Source organism: Argiope bruennichi, chromosome X2 (assembly GCF_947563725.1).
Source record: "Argiope bruennichi chromosome X2, qqArgBrue1.1, whole genome shotgun sequence".
In the NCBI taxonomy this organism is placed as follows: Eukaryota; Metazoa; Arthropoda; class Arachnida; order Araneae; family Araneidae; genus Argiope; species Argiope bruennichi.
This window is the reverse complement of record NC_079163.1, coordinates 60,970,866-60,984,851: the sequence shown is the minus strand read 5'-3', so window position 1 is coordinate 60,984,851 and position 13,986 is coordinate 60,970,866. Positions and strand designations below refer to the sequence as shown.

The 13,986-nt window shown below is 30.3% G+C and overlaps 1 protein-coding gene across 10 annotated transcripts in view; it reads right to left on the bottom strand.

Moving 5' to 3' along the window:
- Positions 1 to 13,986, bottom strand: part of LOC129960719 (NGFI-A-binding protein 1-like) — a 161,205-nt gene that overhangs the window by 40,353 nt on the left and 106,866 nt on the right. For 9 of the 10 annotated variants that reach the window (XM_056074303.1, XM_056074302.1, XM_056074308.1 and 6 more), the window contains exons 5-7: positions 8,114 to 8,251; positions 7,185 to 7,307; positions 7 to 248 (exon numbers count right to left, since the gene is read on the bottom strand). In XM_056074303.1, the coding sequence (XP_055930278.1) occupies positions 7 to 248; positions 7,185 to 7,307; positions 8,114 to 8,251 (503 nt within the window). The remainder of the gene's footprint in view (positions 1 to 6; positions 249 to 7,184; positions 7,308 to 8,113; positions 8,252 to 13,986) is intronic. The other variant, XM_056074309.1, reaches the window with a different exon arrangement.

Here is a 13,986-nt window from a genome sequence, read left to right as displayed (position 1 = left end):
ACTCACTTGCTGAAAAGTCAGTGCCGACGGCGGTTGAGGCGAAGAGGCATCTTTAGCACCGGGTGAAGGCGAGGACTGGCTATTGCTGTTACTTAACACGGGCATTGGCGGACTAGGCTGCATGGACGCCACAGGCGAGGGCTGAGACAGGTTCAAGGGCCCTGGTCGAACCACAGGAGGACCAGGACTCACCGGGTAAGGAGAATGACTTGGAGGAACGGCTGGCATAAGTGGTGTCTGAAACATAGCTGAAAAGGTACGACAGTTCAAAAAGAGGAAACCACTATTAAAAGATTTTCTAAGTCTAACAAAAGTAATAAAGAAATCTATTCTTAACCTTGTAATCTTTTAGAATTTCATATGTATTATCAAAATTTAACACAAAAATATACATATTAATGCTAAAAAATGATTTCAACATTTAAAGATATTATAGTTTATCCCGAGAATAAATGAAGTATTACACCTGTTTTAAATTCGAATAAGTTTGAAACACACACAAATGAGCTTGCACACTTTCTTAAATTGTTAGCTTTTAAATATAATTGCTATCAAAGACAGAATTAATTAATGTAGCATAACTCATGACAAAATGTAGTATAATCCAGTAAATTCAGCAAAAAAACACGAGGGAAGGAGTTTAACCCTTTTTGGTAAGGGCAATAACTTCTACAAATTACCATAAAATTCTTTTACTACAAACTATTTGTATCAGAAAATTGAAAAGAAAGGAATGCAAGCAGTTAGAAATTTGATCTTTTTAATTAAACGAAGTTGTAAATCTTGTTAATTAAGTTAATGAATTGAGATGAAAAGAAAGGAAATTCCAGGAAAAGAGTTCACGATTGTTGATATTACTAAAACAATAAAGATTTAAAAAAAATGAAAGTTTGGTTTGATGCAATACGAAAGATATGTTTGGGACGGACATCATTATTTGAATTGTTAAACGGAGAATGGCACTTGAGCCAATATCGCCTCTCCAAACTTGTACGGCACTTGGAAGGATCTTTGATATTAGATTTAGCGAGCATCAGACTCAAATACACAGTGGATCTTTGATGGAATCGGGTTCTGAACCCTCCAATCTTGAAACTGAAACCTTAACAAAAAGGCGAGATACAGAGTTTTCCAAAAATAAAGGAATAAAAAACAAAGTCAAAACGACCAAAATGATTTGAACATAGGAGAAATTCATTGAAGAAAATAGAAACTATTCCATACTATAATTACTCATTACTATTATATTACTTGAGAAATAATTTTTATTTCAAATGAGAAGAATAGCTGAGAGAGAAACCAGGTGTTCTAAAGAATCTAGTTCTCTGGGAGGCATTTCTTCTCAGTTTCATCACAACCTTCTCATGCATCATTCAATTTCCTTCGAGACTACAAATTTTCATTTGGCGTTACAGAGAACAGAACTTGGAGAAAGGGGAAATAGAAAAAGTGACGGGGCGGTTTTTTTCTTTTCCTTTTTACAGGAGAAAGGCGAAAAAAAAAAGGACTTTTTATTCGATTTGAGAAGTCACTACGACAGGTGCAAACCAGACACGTTCTACAGCACACGCTTTAGATCTTATTAAATGATAAGAAAATCACTCTTTGTTTGTTTAGGATGAAAAATAGAGATGAGAGGGGGCTAATGGAATTACGACTGAAGGCTGTGACAGACACTTTTCACTCTTTTTTTTCCTTCCGTTATTATAAAAGCCAAGAAAATGGGAAGGACGAGAAATATGCTGGGGAGAAGATGGACAGAAGGATATACATAAAAAAAAAGTTTTATGACAGACGTTAAAATTCAAGTCGGAACATACAAAGCTGTCTGAGGGAGAAAAAAAATCTCAAATATTTTCATAATCTTACTATTCAATGCTTTGAGGGTTCAAAACTAAGTACAGATTATAAATATTAAGGAAGTTTATTTATTAACATTTCAAGGCCAATAACAGAAATATTTATTTAAAGCAATTAAAGTTTTTCATTTTTATAAGAAATGGATAAAACATATATTGCTATCAAATGCGAAATTCAAGTTATTCAAGTTACTCATTTTATTTTAATAAATTTTCTGGATGTTGTATATGCAATACTCGAAACATAATAAAATGAATCTCAAATTTAAGAAAAACGAAAAAATTTCGTTCATTCCCCACCCCACCCCTCCTCAAAGCACGATATCTAAATGAAGAAACTGCAATAAGCAGGATTTTCTTGATATGTAAATTTCATAATAATTTTATTTTCTTCGGTGAAATTGACAAGTTTTTATTTTAAATTCTAATGAATATTGGTTATTTTATTTTGGAAACAAGATGTTTTTCCTCGGTTCTAAAATTCTGAAAGAATTCCTCTAGATTAAAACAGCTTTTGCAAATCTGGAAGGGTTTGGGGATATTGCAGTTTCTGGTTTACTCCGCAGGCATTTTGCTTAGCTATAAAACTATTTTAATACATACAAGATAATCTGAACTATAATTTTCAATTTTCAAGTTTTCAATAACATATTTTATGCTCATTCAACTGATAGACACTTCTATGTGCAAAGATGTAGAACAGCCTAAAAAGAAATTACTTACCTGAATATTGCTCATTGTTATTTGTCTTTAAAATAATGTTTTGAAGGAGGGGGGGGGGAACCCAACATACTGAAATTGTGTTAATAAAAGAAATTGGATACCAATGTCTTTAAGCGCATTTAAAGAAAAAATAATTTTTGATTGTCAAATTCATACATTTGTAGAATTTATGACATTTTATGCATTATATCAATTCTTCCATTTTTCTCAAATATGATACAAAACCATGTAATTTTAGTTTTTATGCTTTTTGAAATAATATTTGATGATTTATTGTCTCTTTAATGTTGCAATTTTGGCTAGTTTCTATTCCAGTTTATGGGCACTACCAACCACTTTCTGAACTATTCCAATTCAGGCAATTGCTTGCGATCGAATCTAAGCAACTTTTATAACCATACAAAACTTTCCCTTAACTTTATCTTTAAACTAATTTGATAAAATTTGTAAAGTAAAATACAACCAGACAAGCTTTCTTTCTAAGATTGTAATAATACATAATACCAAACAATAAATTGTTATATACTTTATAACAAGGTAAAGGCAATAAGTCTTTCAAAATATTTAATTAGTGATATCTTAATGTAAACACTTGTTTACTAACTGCAACCACGTATTACTTTATCATAAAATGAATCCACAAACCCCATTTATATAGTTGCATCATAAATGGAGAAATTCCCCAAATATTTAAATGAATTGAGGGTACGATTAAAGTCCTGTATAGGCATAGGCAACTCCCACCCTATCTCATTAGATCCACGGAATCCTCTCATGGAAGTACGTCTCGCCATGTGCGATGGAACTGTTAATCAATCACCATCACATTTAGGTAAAGAAACCAAAACATGCCTACTTATAAGGCGACTTTTCATCGCCATGCTTAGCTTTCCACTCCGGTGGACAACTAAAAAGAAAGACCTATAGATGAAGTTGACTCTCATTCATGTTAAGAGTGAATGAAGTTTCTTTACTATCAACAGAATTTAGAGATTTATTTTTATAAAATATGAATCAAATTTCCTGGATCTTTTACGATGAGAAAAATATAAATTACAATATATATCAAAGAATGCACCTTTCAGAGTATAATATAAGGGATGAAGCCTGTCAGGGATTTTTTTTATACGAGTACCAATGAATGTGACAGCTAGATCCGCGAAATGAAGGAATAAACTTTTAGAAAGAAACTAATGTTTTCATCGTAATTTGCATGATATCGAAGATAATCTTGTATGATGCGGTGTTCTATATTTCCTTCAAAAAATTTGTTAAAGTATATAAAGTTAAGGGAAAAGATTTTTTTTTTATTATTCAACTGAGTCTCAAAATAACAATAATAGCAAAGAAATTGAAATTCCTATCTAGCTCCAAATAATAGCAAAACAAATATTTATACATAAAGATACTTCAGCATGCTATAAAATTTAAAAATTTAATAAAAGTTTTTCCATTAATTACGTTTTCTTATTTTCATAGTAAATTATTTTGAATAAGTTTCATTAAACTTTAGATAATACAATTCGACACTTTTCTATATATATTATGGTGAATTTCGAGGCATTCTTCAAAATTTTTAAGCTATTAAATTCTAGATCTTAAAGAATTCTTTTAAAAATGGAAACTGTTTGTGACGATGGCTTCTGAAAATTTCTAAGTTATGCATTTTCAGCTGACAAATTTAGACCATACTTTTGGAGAAAAAAATCTCATTCATTAGTTCATCATTTTTCTACTCTATACTTCTTTGAACATGAAGTAGAATTCTATATTATTATGCTAACATATCCATAATTTTTTTTAATTAAAAATTTTTAGAAAAAATTTGTAAATAAAAGAATTTTAAAATTCTAATTTTTATATCAATTTCCAGTTTCTGCAAGAAGCTAAAATGCCGCTTATTTTAACATGACATTTTAAGTTTCATCGATCAAAGGTATCAATACCAATTAAAAAAACTCACAAATAAATTAAAATATCAAAGATTTAGAGTAGATATTAAATAGTTGCACATTTGTATATTGTTTTATGAAGTTGATTCTGAAATCTAAAATATCTTTTCATGTCTTGAAATCTTAAGGCATTTCTTTTACTAAAACATATATATTATTAAAATTAAGAGAGTTTTCACTTTTGATCTGTTATCTTTAGAAGTATGGGAAGATACTAATAAAATTTTGTAAGCACATAGGTTGATATAATACAAAAAGAAATACGATACAGCTGGTAGGGATCATTTCTATGATCGTGTGTTAGGGCTGGAAGGTGTAAAGTATATATACAAGATGGAGCAAAAAAAAAAAAAAAAAAAAAAAAAAAAGAAATAAAGAAAGAAAGAGTTAATAGGAGGTATGGTCTCCTCCTATAGCTATGAAGCTTTTTAAATGCAAATTCAAGCTTGAAATTGGTCAGTTTATGAGAGGCTGCAGTTCCATCAATGATGTTTTAAGTTTCTGAATGGTTCTGGAGATGTGAGGGCGTGATCCATTTGCCCTCTTAAAAATATCCCAAACATGTTACACGGGGTGAAGGTTCAGCGATCTGGCTGGACAAGATCTCATCCCTAATTCTAACAATAGTCGCAGAGCCTTTGTTAAAGATATGAAAGTCTGTGTGGCATCCCAAACCATAAGAGATCCACTGCCATTCCGGTTTATTTATTGGATGTCGGTGCTTAAGTAATGGATTTCCGGTACTTTCATCATGAACGTGTGTTGAGAGTCAGTGAATAGAAAGGACTCCCATTGATCTCTGTTCCAAAGTTGACGTTCCCTGCACCATGCTAAACGGTATCTTCCACGAGCAGAAGTAAACGATATGGCCTATGACTGCTGTCAGATATAGAGATGATACTTTGAAGCCTTTAATTTTCCTATGCAGAGATGCAGCCGACCAAGATTTAGTTTTTATGGGCAGTAGCATTCATTCACATTAGCCTCATTTTGTCGACGAATTTCTAGAAAGAGACGATATTCATCGTACAGATTGGATAGCCAAATCTCCCGACATAAACCCCTACAACATATCTGAGATACTCTTGGGAAGGCAACTGCTACCCCCCTCCCGACTAGCAGGACTTTAAACTAGCTGAATTTCCAGCAGAAATTCACACTGTGAAAGCGGTATAATTGTAAGAGGAGACCATACCACAACAAACTTTTTTTGCGTCCTTTCGTAAGGTCTTCTATACACTTACTGTCACGATGGCTAGTACAAATGTACACATGATCATGCTAGTGGGCGTAACCAGTACTAATGGGGATAGCTAAATCATAAATGAAAATTCTTAATTCTGAGCACCAGTGTTTGTAATAAATCTTTTTTATTCGCATTTACCAAATTCCTATTATTTTTAACTTTCTTAGCTTGATCATCCGTTTCCGAGTCTTCAAATACTGAATCAATAATTCCTTATCTATTGCATTCCAAATCACAAATACTCTCCATTTTGAAGTTATCAATGGACCAGTCGATAATTCGGTACTTTCTCTCTAGAATTTTTATTTTACCGTTGATGCAAGCAATTTCGTGCGCAATATTTACAAAATGGTAAAGGCTGGAACCATTCTAAATATCTAAAAATATTAATTTGTTTATTTCTTATTGATATAAAAATATTTGCAAGAAACCTTTTTTATGTTTCTGGAACTGTATTCCAAGAGGTCTACACTACAGTAACAAATGCATATAAATATCGATTTTTTTTTCTTTCTGGTAGTTGTTCTTTAGAAATGTTATTTTCATTAATTGCTGCTTTAAGATAAGAATATTTTAAGCTGAGGCTCAGCATTTTTCAAGCAACTTTTTTTAAAATTTATAACTGTACAAAAGATTTAATTATTAAGAAACAGTTTACTTACCTGTTGCAGGACCACAGATAGACTTGAATTAAATCTAAAACTTTATAACTTAAAAGTTTCCTACCTACACGTATACATAGAATGCAGAGCAATTTGTCTCAATTGTAGAAGTGTTATTTGAAATTTATTCAAGTAATTCATCGTGAGCTGAAATATCTTTAAATTTAGAATAAAAAGCACGGAAAAGCAATAAGCATTTGAGATTATGCAAATTTGAATTATCAAAAATTGAATAGACAATACATGATACTTTCTGGAAGGGGCATGGATATATTAATGAAATGACAAAATTATATTTTATATGAAATTATGTATGAACTTAATCGTTTCTTTGAAGAAGGAGATGATTCATTTTTTTTTCTTTGGAAAAAGTTTACAATTCAGTTACTTCTTGAAAAAAGGTAACAATTCAGTTACTTCTTTGAAGAAGACAATCATAATAATTTAAACGTTTTTTTTTTTTTTTTTTTTTTTTTTTTTGAAAACGGCATAATTTCTGGCCTGTTTTACTGGAAACTTTTGTGGTTGGAAGATTTACCCCTTTCAGAAATCAAAATTAAAAGTTCAGATATTTCAAGTACTACTAGGTACAGGTGTCACATTTATTCAAAACAAGTACAGAAAGTATAGTATTATAAGAGATAGAAATACAGAAAGATAAACAAGGGCTCCACCAAGTAGAATTACACAGTCATTTAGATAGAGATTACAAGAGAAATGTGACTTTTAATAATTTTATTACCGTTTGATTTGGAATTGAACGAGCTTCTTTCAAGTGTACAATTAGTATTATTCATTTTTGAGTCAGAAGGGTGAAGGGGTGCGTGTACTCTGTGGCTCTCCTCGACAGTACAAGCCCGATAATCTAATAAAATGAAACACAGTTAGAGAAAGGATTGGCGAAATTCATACAATCGCATAATCTCAAACAGAAAAAAGTTATAAGCTATAATTAAATAGTTATTAGTTTAATAATATAGAATCGAAATAAGGAAAATAGATTCATTAAAAGCATGCAAGATTTTATTAGTAATAAGAACACCAAATTATTAGCAACCATTATTTTTACATATAAAGCAAAGAAATAAAAGCAAAGGAAAATGCCTAAAGCTTTTTCTATAAGGCTCATTTAATTTTTGTTGGTACCACCTTTTAAAAATTTATTTGCTAAATCTCTTCCTGTAAGTATAGTTTTTGCAATATAGATCATCATTAACACTACGTAATTCTGTGTTCTCATGCTTTCTATTTAAAAAAAAAAATAAAAGGTATTCTTTTTCAGAATTTTTTTCTTCAAAAAGAACAGATTCAAGTAAAAATGTTTAAATGAAAGGAACAAGGAAATGGACTACTTTCGAAAATGTCATTTTTTTAAAAATTTGTAATTCCTTGACGATTCATTTAAAAAAAAACGTAAAAGAAAAAGAAAAGCACTCTCAAGCTATTTTTCTGATCATGTTTTAAATATTTCGGTACGGCATTTCGTAAATGTTTATTACAACTAAGCAACAAGAAAATTCATTATGGAGTTTTTTTTTTCGTCTAGTTATTCAATAATGCCTTATTTTGTCGTACTGGGTTAGATATCCCGGAAGAAAAATACCTCAAAATGAAATGTGAGGAATAATTTTTTTTTTTTATTTCAAACTAACCCAGGTGAATAGAGCTTACCTGGGTTGTTGACCCACTCCTGCAAGGCTTTCTGCAACCTGCGCACGTGGAGAGGTTTGCTGGCCATTCCCACCAATGCCATTATCTCCAAGAACTCTTCCTCTCCAGCTTCACACAGCTGCTGCACGTCGTCACCACCTGAAGCATGCAAAGAAGATACAGCTTACCTCGGAGGAGTTTCGCAGCAAGACTCGTTACAAATACAATTTCAAATAAATATATGCCTGCAAGCTAAGAGAAGTCACTCGACAACTAAGAGTGAAAGTTCAATGACAAAATCGGAGCACATAAGCATTCGTTTACAGAACACTACGGCACATATGCATTCGTTTTTAAAACTGACCTAATTCTTTCAGTTAAATCTCAAAATTATAACTCAATCTCTACATACATGATACAAGTGTATTGTGCAATGATGGAATATTTTCAAAAAGAAGAAAAATTTAAATTCATTGTCAGTTTTAAATTAAAATCTCTCTATATATACAAATCGAATGCCCGTTGTCTCCCCCTTTGCTGTTGTTAGTTTGATCCTTATGCAATGCTACACCTCTCTAAAGAGGATGAAATGAGGGTAGAATGATTTTATGTTTTCAAGCCATAGCTTCGGAACCTATCATTGCACAAAAATTATTTTTACACCATCTTAAAATTCGAAAAATTAGCTCTTAAGTAACAAATTACTTTTGAACGAATATTACTCTAATTTTAATCAATTTTTCAAAATCAATTTAAACAGTGCTTTTTTCCCAATTGAAATATTAAACACATTTTATTATTTAATCATTCTCATTCGTGCGCTTTTGCCAATGTTAATTTTGTTCCTTGTAAAGTTCTAGAGCAGGAGCTCCAAGTAAGCTTTACATAACTGCGGCAAACGGAAAGAGTATGAATATTTGTTTATCCGAAATTTTTAATATAAAGGATTTAATTACCATTCAAAGAGGGGCGAGTGTTCCAAAGCAACCCAAGGAGTTGAATATAAGAATTCAAAAACTTTAAAAAGTAAAATTACATGTATTCAATGTTTCCTTAACATCTTTATATAGAAAAAATAAACGGAGGCGTGGTCACGGCTATAACAGTTAGTAGAAAATATTCTTCTTTAGAAAAAGTGCTTATTAACATTGTATTCAAGAATGGATGCCATAAGAATAAAATATTGCGCATAATAATGATAAAAACGTACATTGTCCAAGAATTTTTTTTCCATGCCAGAAGACAATATATGCTGAGAGAAGATCACACAAGAAACAAGTTAATATAAAACTATGTTAACACATTACTGCCCGACTAGAAATTCAAGATTAGTTAAATAAAGGGGGGGGGGGAGGAACTATGCTTAAATTTTTCTTTAATGCATAAAAATACTTGAAAAACTCGGATTACATTAAACATTGTCAAGTTTTTCTCATGTTCTGCGCGGTATCTTTTGAATTTGTACGAGTTAACTCGCTATCCGTTAATACTCAATATGTTGAAAAGTTAAATGGCAGTAAATCATCTTTTAAATAAAAGCTATCTAATATTAATAGTGTAGTGGATAGTTATACAGAAATTGTTATAACAATAAAAAGAATACAGAGCAGATAGACGGCTGATAAAATTAAGTCATGAACTCTTACCAAATGAAATTTATATAAAAAAAAATACACAAACTATGCTATTTATGTAATGAAACAATTCAAACAATTTTAAACATAAGCTCCATGGGTTTAAGCATCATGCATAAGTAATTCAATAAACACCTTGAAACATAAGTTGATATTCATGCATATGAAAAATATTTTATTGAATATTTCCAATTAGTGGCCGTTTCGATAATGCAATTAAGTTTGGAATGAAATAATTTAAATATATAATATCCTATAAGTATTAAAAAATATATAATTTTTTTGTAATTTTTATACCGAATACTTGGACATAAATGTCTATGAATGCAGATATGCAAAGAGAAAGAAATAAAGTTTACTTTAAATAAATAAATTTTTCTTTATGTGTTTATATAGATCCATCAAAAAGATACACAACTTAAAACAACCATATTTGTACATATTTTTAATCAAAAGGTATTTACAGATGAATAGTTGTAAAATAAAACATATTCTAGGATTGCATTTAGTTTAGAATTGAAATAAGATTCTTACAATAGCCCGTTTGGATCTCTTCAAGTCTTTTAAAAGTAAAACATTCAGTAGATACGAAAAGAGTACTCTTCTATACAACAAATTACATCGAATATAGAAAGCTCTTTATCTCAAAGAAAACTAGAAGTCACTAAAACAGATATTTTACTTGATTTTGATATCTCTGAAGTTTAGTTGATATCCTTTTTTTTTTTTTTTTTTTAAAAAAATGGCATTTCAAGAAATTTATAGAATAATTTTTTTTTTATGGCAGTAATGGCTAAATAGCAAAAACTCAACTTTTAGTTGTCTCATATAATCACAACTTTCATTACCAGTACGTTTTGGAAGTTAAGCAACAAATAAGATGTAATTTAATGTAGTTATCCAATTAGATTTCAATAACATTTCTCGGAAATTAATTAAGCATTGTGAGGGTCATTTCCATAGAATAAATACAAAATTATTTACAGTAATTATATAGATATAATATAAAACGCCGGCTTTTTTAAGTTAAAACTTAATCAAGATAACGCAATTAGTCCTCCACCATCCTTTTCTAATAGTCATAAGTTAAAGCCTTTTCCTCCAACTTTTATCCCAACTGAAAAAAAAATATATGATCCTGTTATTACTCAACTCGGGGACTTGAAGCTATAAAGACATCAAACTGCTTTGAGAATCTAGAAGTACTGTTGGACACTTTCCAGAAACTATGTTTTTTTTTTCCTCCCCGTTCCCTAAGGCGAGATTATCTCTTTCTCAGTTTTCTTCAGAGAACCGACAGCGTAGATCCCCCCTCCCTTTTCTTCCGAAAGCTGGAAGCTGAGAGGTGACTAGTGAACTCTCATTCTGAACTCAGTGAAGCATGTCAATCAACACATATTTCAAAATAAATACGAGTGAATTTGCAATAGTTTAGAAATAACAAGTTAACACATTTACAGTCTATTCGCTTTTAAAAAGCAATAGTTGATAGCTGAATCTGTAGGTACGAAAAAGAGCGGTGCGTTAAGACCGACGGTGCGACGACACAGTTCGGATTAAGATCATGGCATTTCAGTCCTTTGGAATCTAAATGCTAAAAAGATGCTTGATGCTTAAACTGTGATTATAAATTTATATAATAAGGTGATGTTTAAAAAGCAATAGTGGGGAATGTGACAGCTATTTGTTTCTTCATTATAAACATTAAAATATAGCTCTTTCATTAAAGGAAAGAGCCAGAATTCACAATGCAGAGAGTAAATCAAAATTGGAATTATTTCCTACAATATATTTGTTATATCAATTTATAAACTCACAAACATTAAAAAAAGGAGCCAGATCATATTCATATGATAAGATTAAAGTGGTTTACACTAATTTAATTGTGAAATACAAGGCGAAAAAATATATGTTGCAGGAAATGGGACATGATGCCACAGCCCATCGTGAGTCAAGGTACTGAGTAGATGACATGATGACTTATTTAAGAGACATGACTATTGCTTCATATGAACTGATTTCGTTGTATTTTTACTGCAAGTTATTTTAATAATTAAAATGTCATTTAATGAAATTTTTCTTATAAAATAGTTAATTTCTTATAATATGGAATAATAACTGTGTAAATTTCCACATATGAAATCAAATTTGTCTTGCCTTTGAAAAAAGCATTAATGGTTAGGAAACTAGAAAAAGGAACTAATATGTTTTATTTTGTAAAGCAAAATCAGAATAACATACAACAACTATTTACAACTTTTTACAACGCTCTTTATAAGTGAAATATAAAAAAAAAATTAAGTAGTTATTTATTTTAACTCAGAAGTTTATTTTTAATTAATGAGAGATAGATCTAAAGATTGGGGTGAATTCTGCCTTGATTCAATCCACTATTGATGAAACACAAGGGTCAAAATATGACATCCTCAGCCAAGTAATATTTTTTTAGGGTAAAGTGCATTAAACTGCTATTTTATACATTAAATTATCTGCGTTCTAAAAATTAACAATTTTCTAATCACTTGAATTGAAACATCATTTAAACGTTAACCTATTGAGTTGTTTTCCCCGGATTTCAGGATCTCATTTCTGTAACCATAATTCATCAACGTAAAATCGCAAAATCACTTGAAAAACAAGTGCCTAAAATAAATGTTTGCCCGGCAAGTTTAGGGAAAATTCCCTTTTAAAGTTACATAAGCTCTGAATGCGCTTGCACATTCTCTGTTCTTGGTGGTTTAGTCTCAGTGTAGTGAAACCTTCGACCTTGGTCATAAATTTAACAACTACTCTTTTTGAAGCTGCTAAAAAATTCAGTGTCTTTCTTAATAATAAAATAATAATTATTATAATTTCTTAATAATAATAATAAATCTGTCACATAAATTCCTCGCTTTCCCATTTCCCAGAAGTTATATAAATATCTGAATGGTAACTAACATGGCAAATTAGCAGTGAATATTTTACAAAGAAAAGAAATACAGAAGAGGTTATAAACCTTTCATTAAATCATAAAACAGATAAATTCCTCCTGTTCCAAATATATAAAAATTAGAAATAAACAAATAAAAATGGTATTGCTCAGATAGTTTCGAAGTAATTTCTTGATCCAATAAAATTATACGAAATCTATCGGTATTTGCGTCTAAACACCTACGCGAATAAACCACTGCAGAGCAAAGTAGTACTTTTACATGGAATCTGGAAATGTCTCGAGTCAAGAAAGGAAAAAAAGGTGGGAAAGTTGTTTGTAAAAGCGCAGGTGATTCTAAGCTCTCTAGAAAATCAGAAAAAATTAAATGTTCCATCACGAGATGTCTTGCTTCCAGACACAACAATGGCGCGAATAACATCAACAGATAGGAAATTTGCCTCAACATCAGATTCATCATGAATACTTACAATTCAATGAACTCGGATTTGAAGATTTGAAACGATATCCGTTCAAATTAACGTTAAATCTAATGAAGTAAAATATTCGTTTTAACATTATTTGGCATTAGAAAATACACTTTAGATATTCCTTAAAAAATTATGAAATATAAAAAAAAATTGTACTTTTAACAATTCATAAATTAACTCATAAAATTTATTAACAAAATAATAAAAAAAAATTAAAAGATTCGTTAGAAAAGAAAACTTGTTTAAAATTAAATTTTAAAAACTAAAATGTTAAGGAATGAACTGTATACGTAAAATAGGAAAAAGTTCTATCATTCATAGAATCATTTAAAAATATTTTCATTTAAAGCTAGAATTCTTAAGATAAAGATGGATATTAAAAAGAAAAAAAGTTGCATTATGAATGCAGAAGGAAGTAATTTATGTAAGAAAAAGGAATAATAAGTGGATTTTAATTTTTAAAAAGGTTGAAACAGAAAGAACACTAATATTATCGCCACAGTGAATGAAATAAAAGTGATTCAAACTGATTACAATCCTATTAGACACAACTCGTTTAAACCGTGAAAAGGAAAAGAAACGCCGAAAGATCAATTAAGTAATGAAGATGAAATGAGATGCCTGAAGCTATTTTCATTCACAAAACTTTTTGTTCTTGTTGTTTTCCGAATAAATGAATTGCTCCAAATAGTAAAAGAGTGAATACGAAAAATATTTTATAGAGAAGTATGATGAATTTAGAATGATTGCTGATAGGTACAATAAAGTTGCATTTAAATAAATATCGCCGATTTTTTCGAATCGAAATGCGAAAAATAAATGGCAATCTTTTCTACTAAATCCGCATCACATAATTCA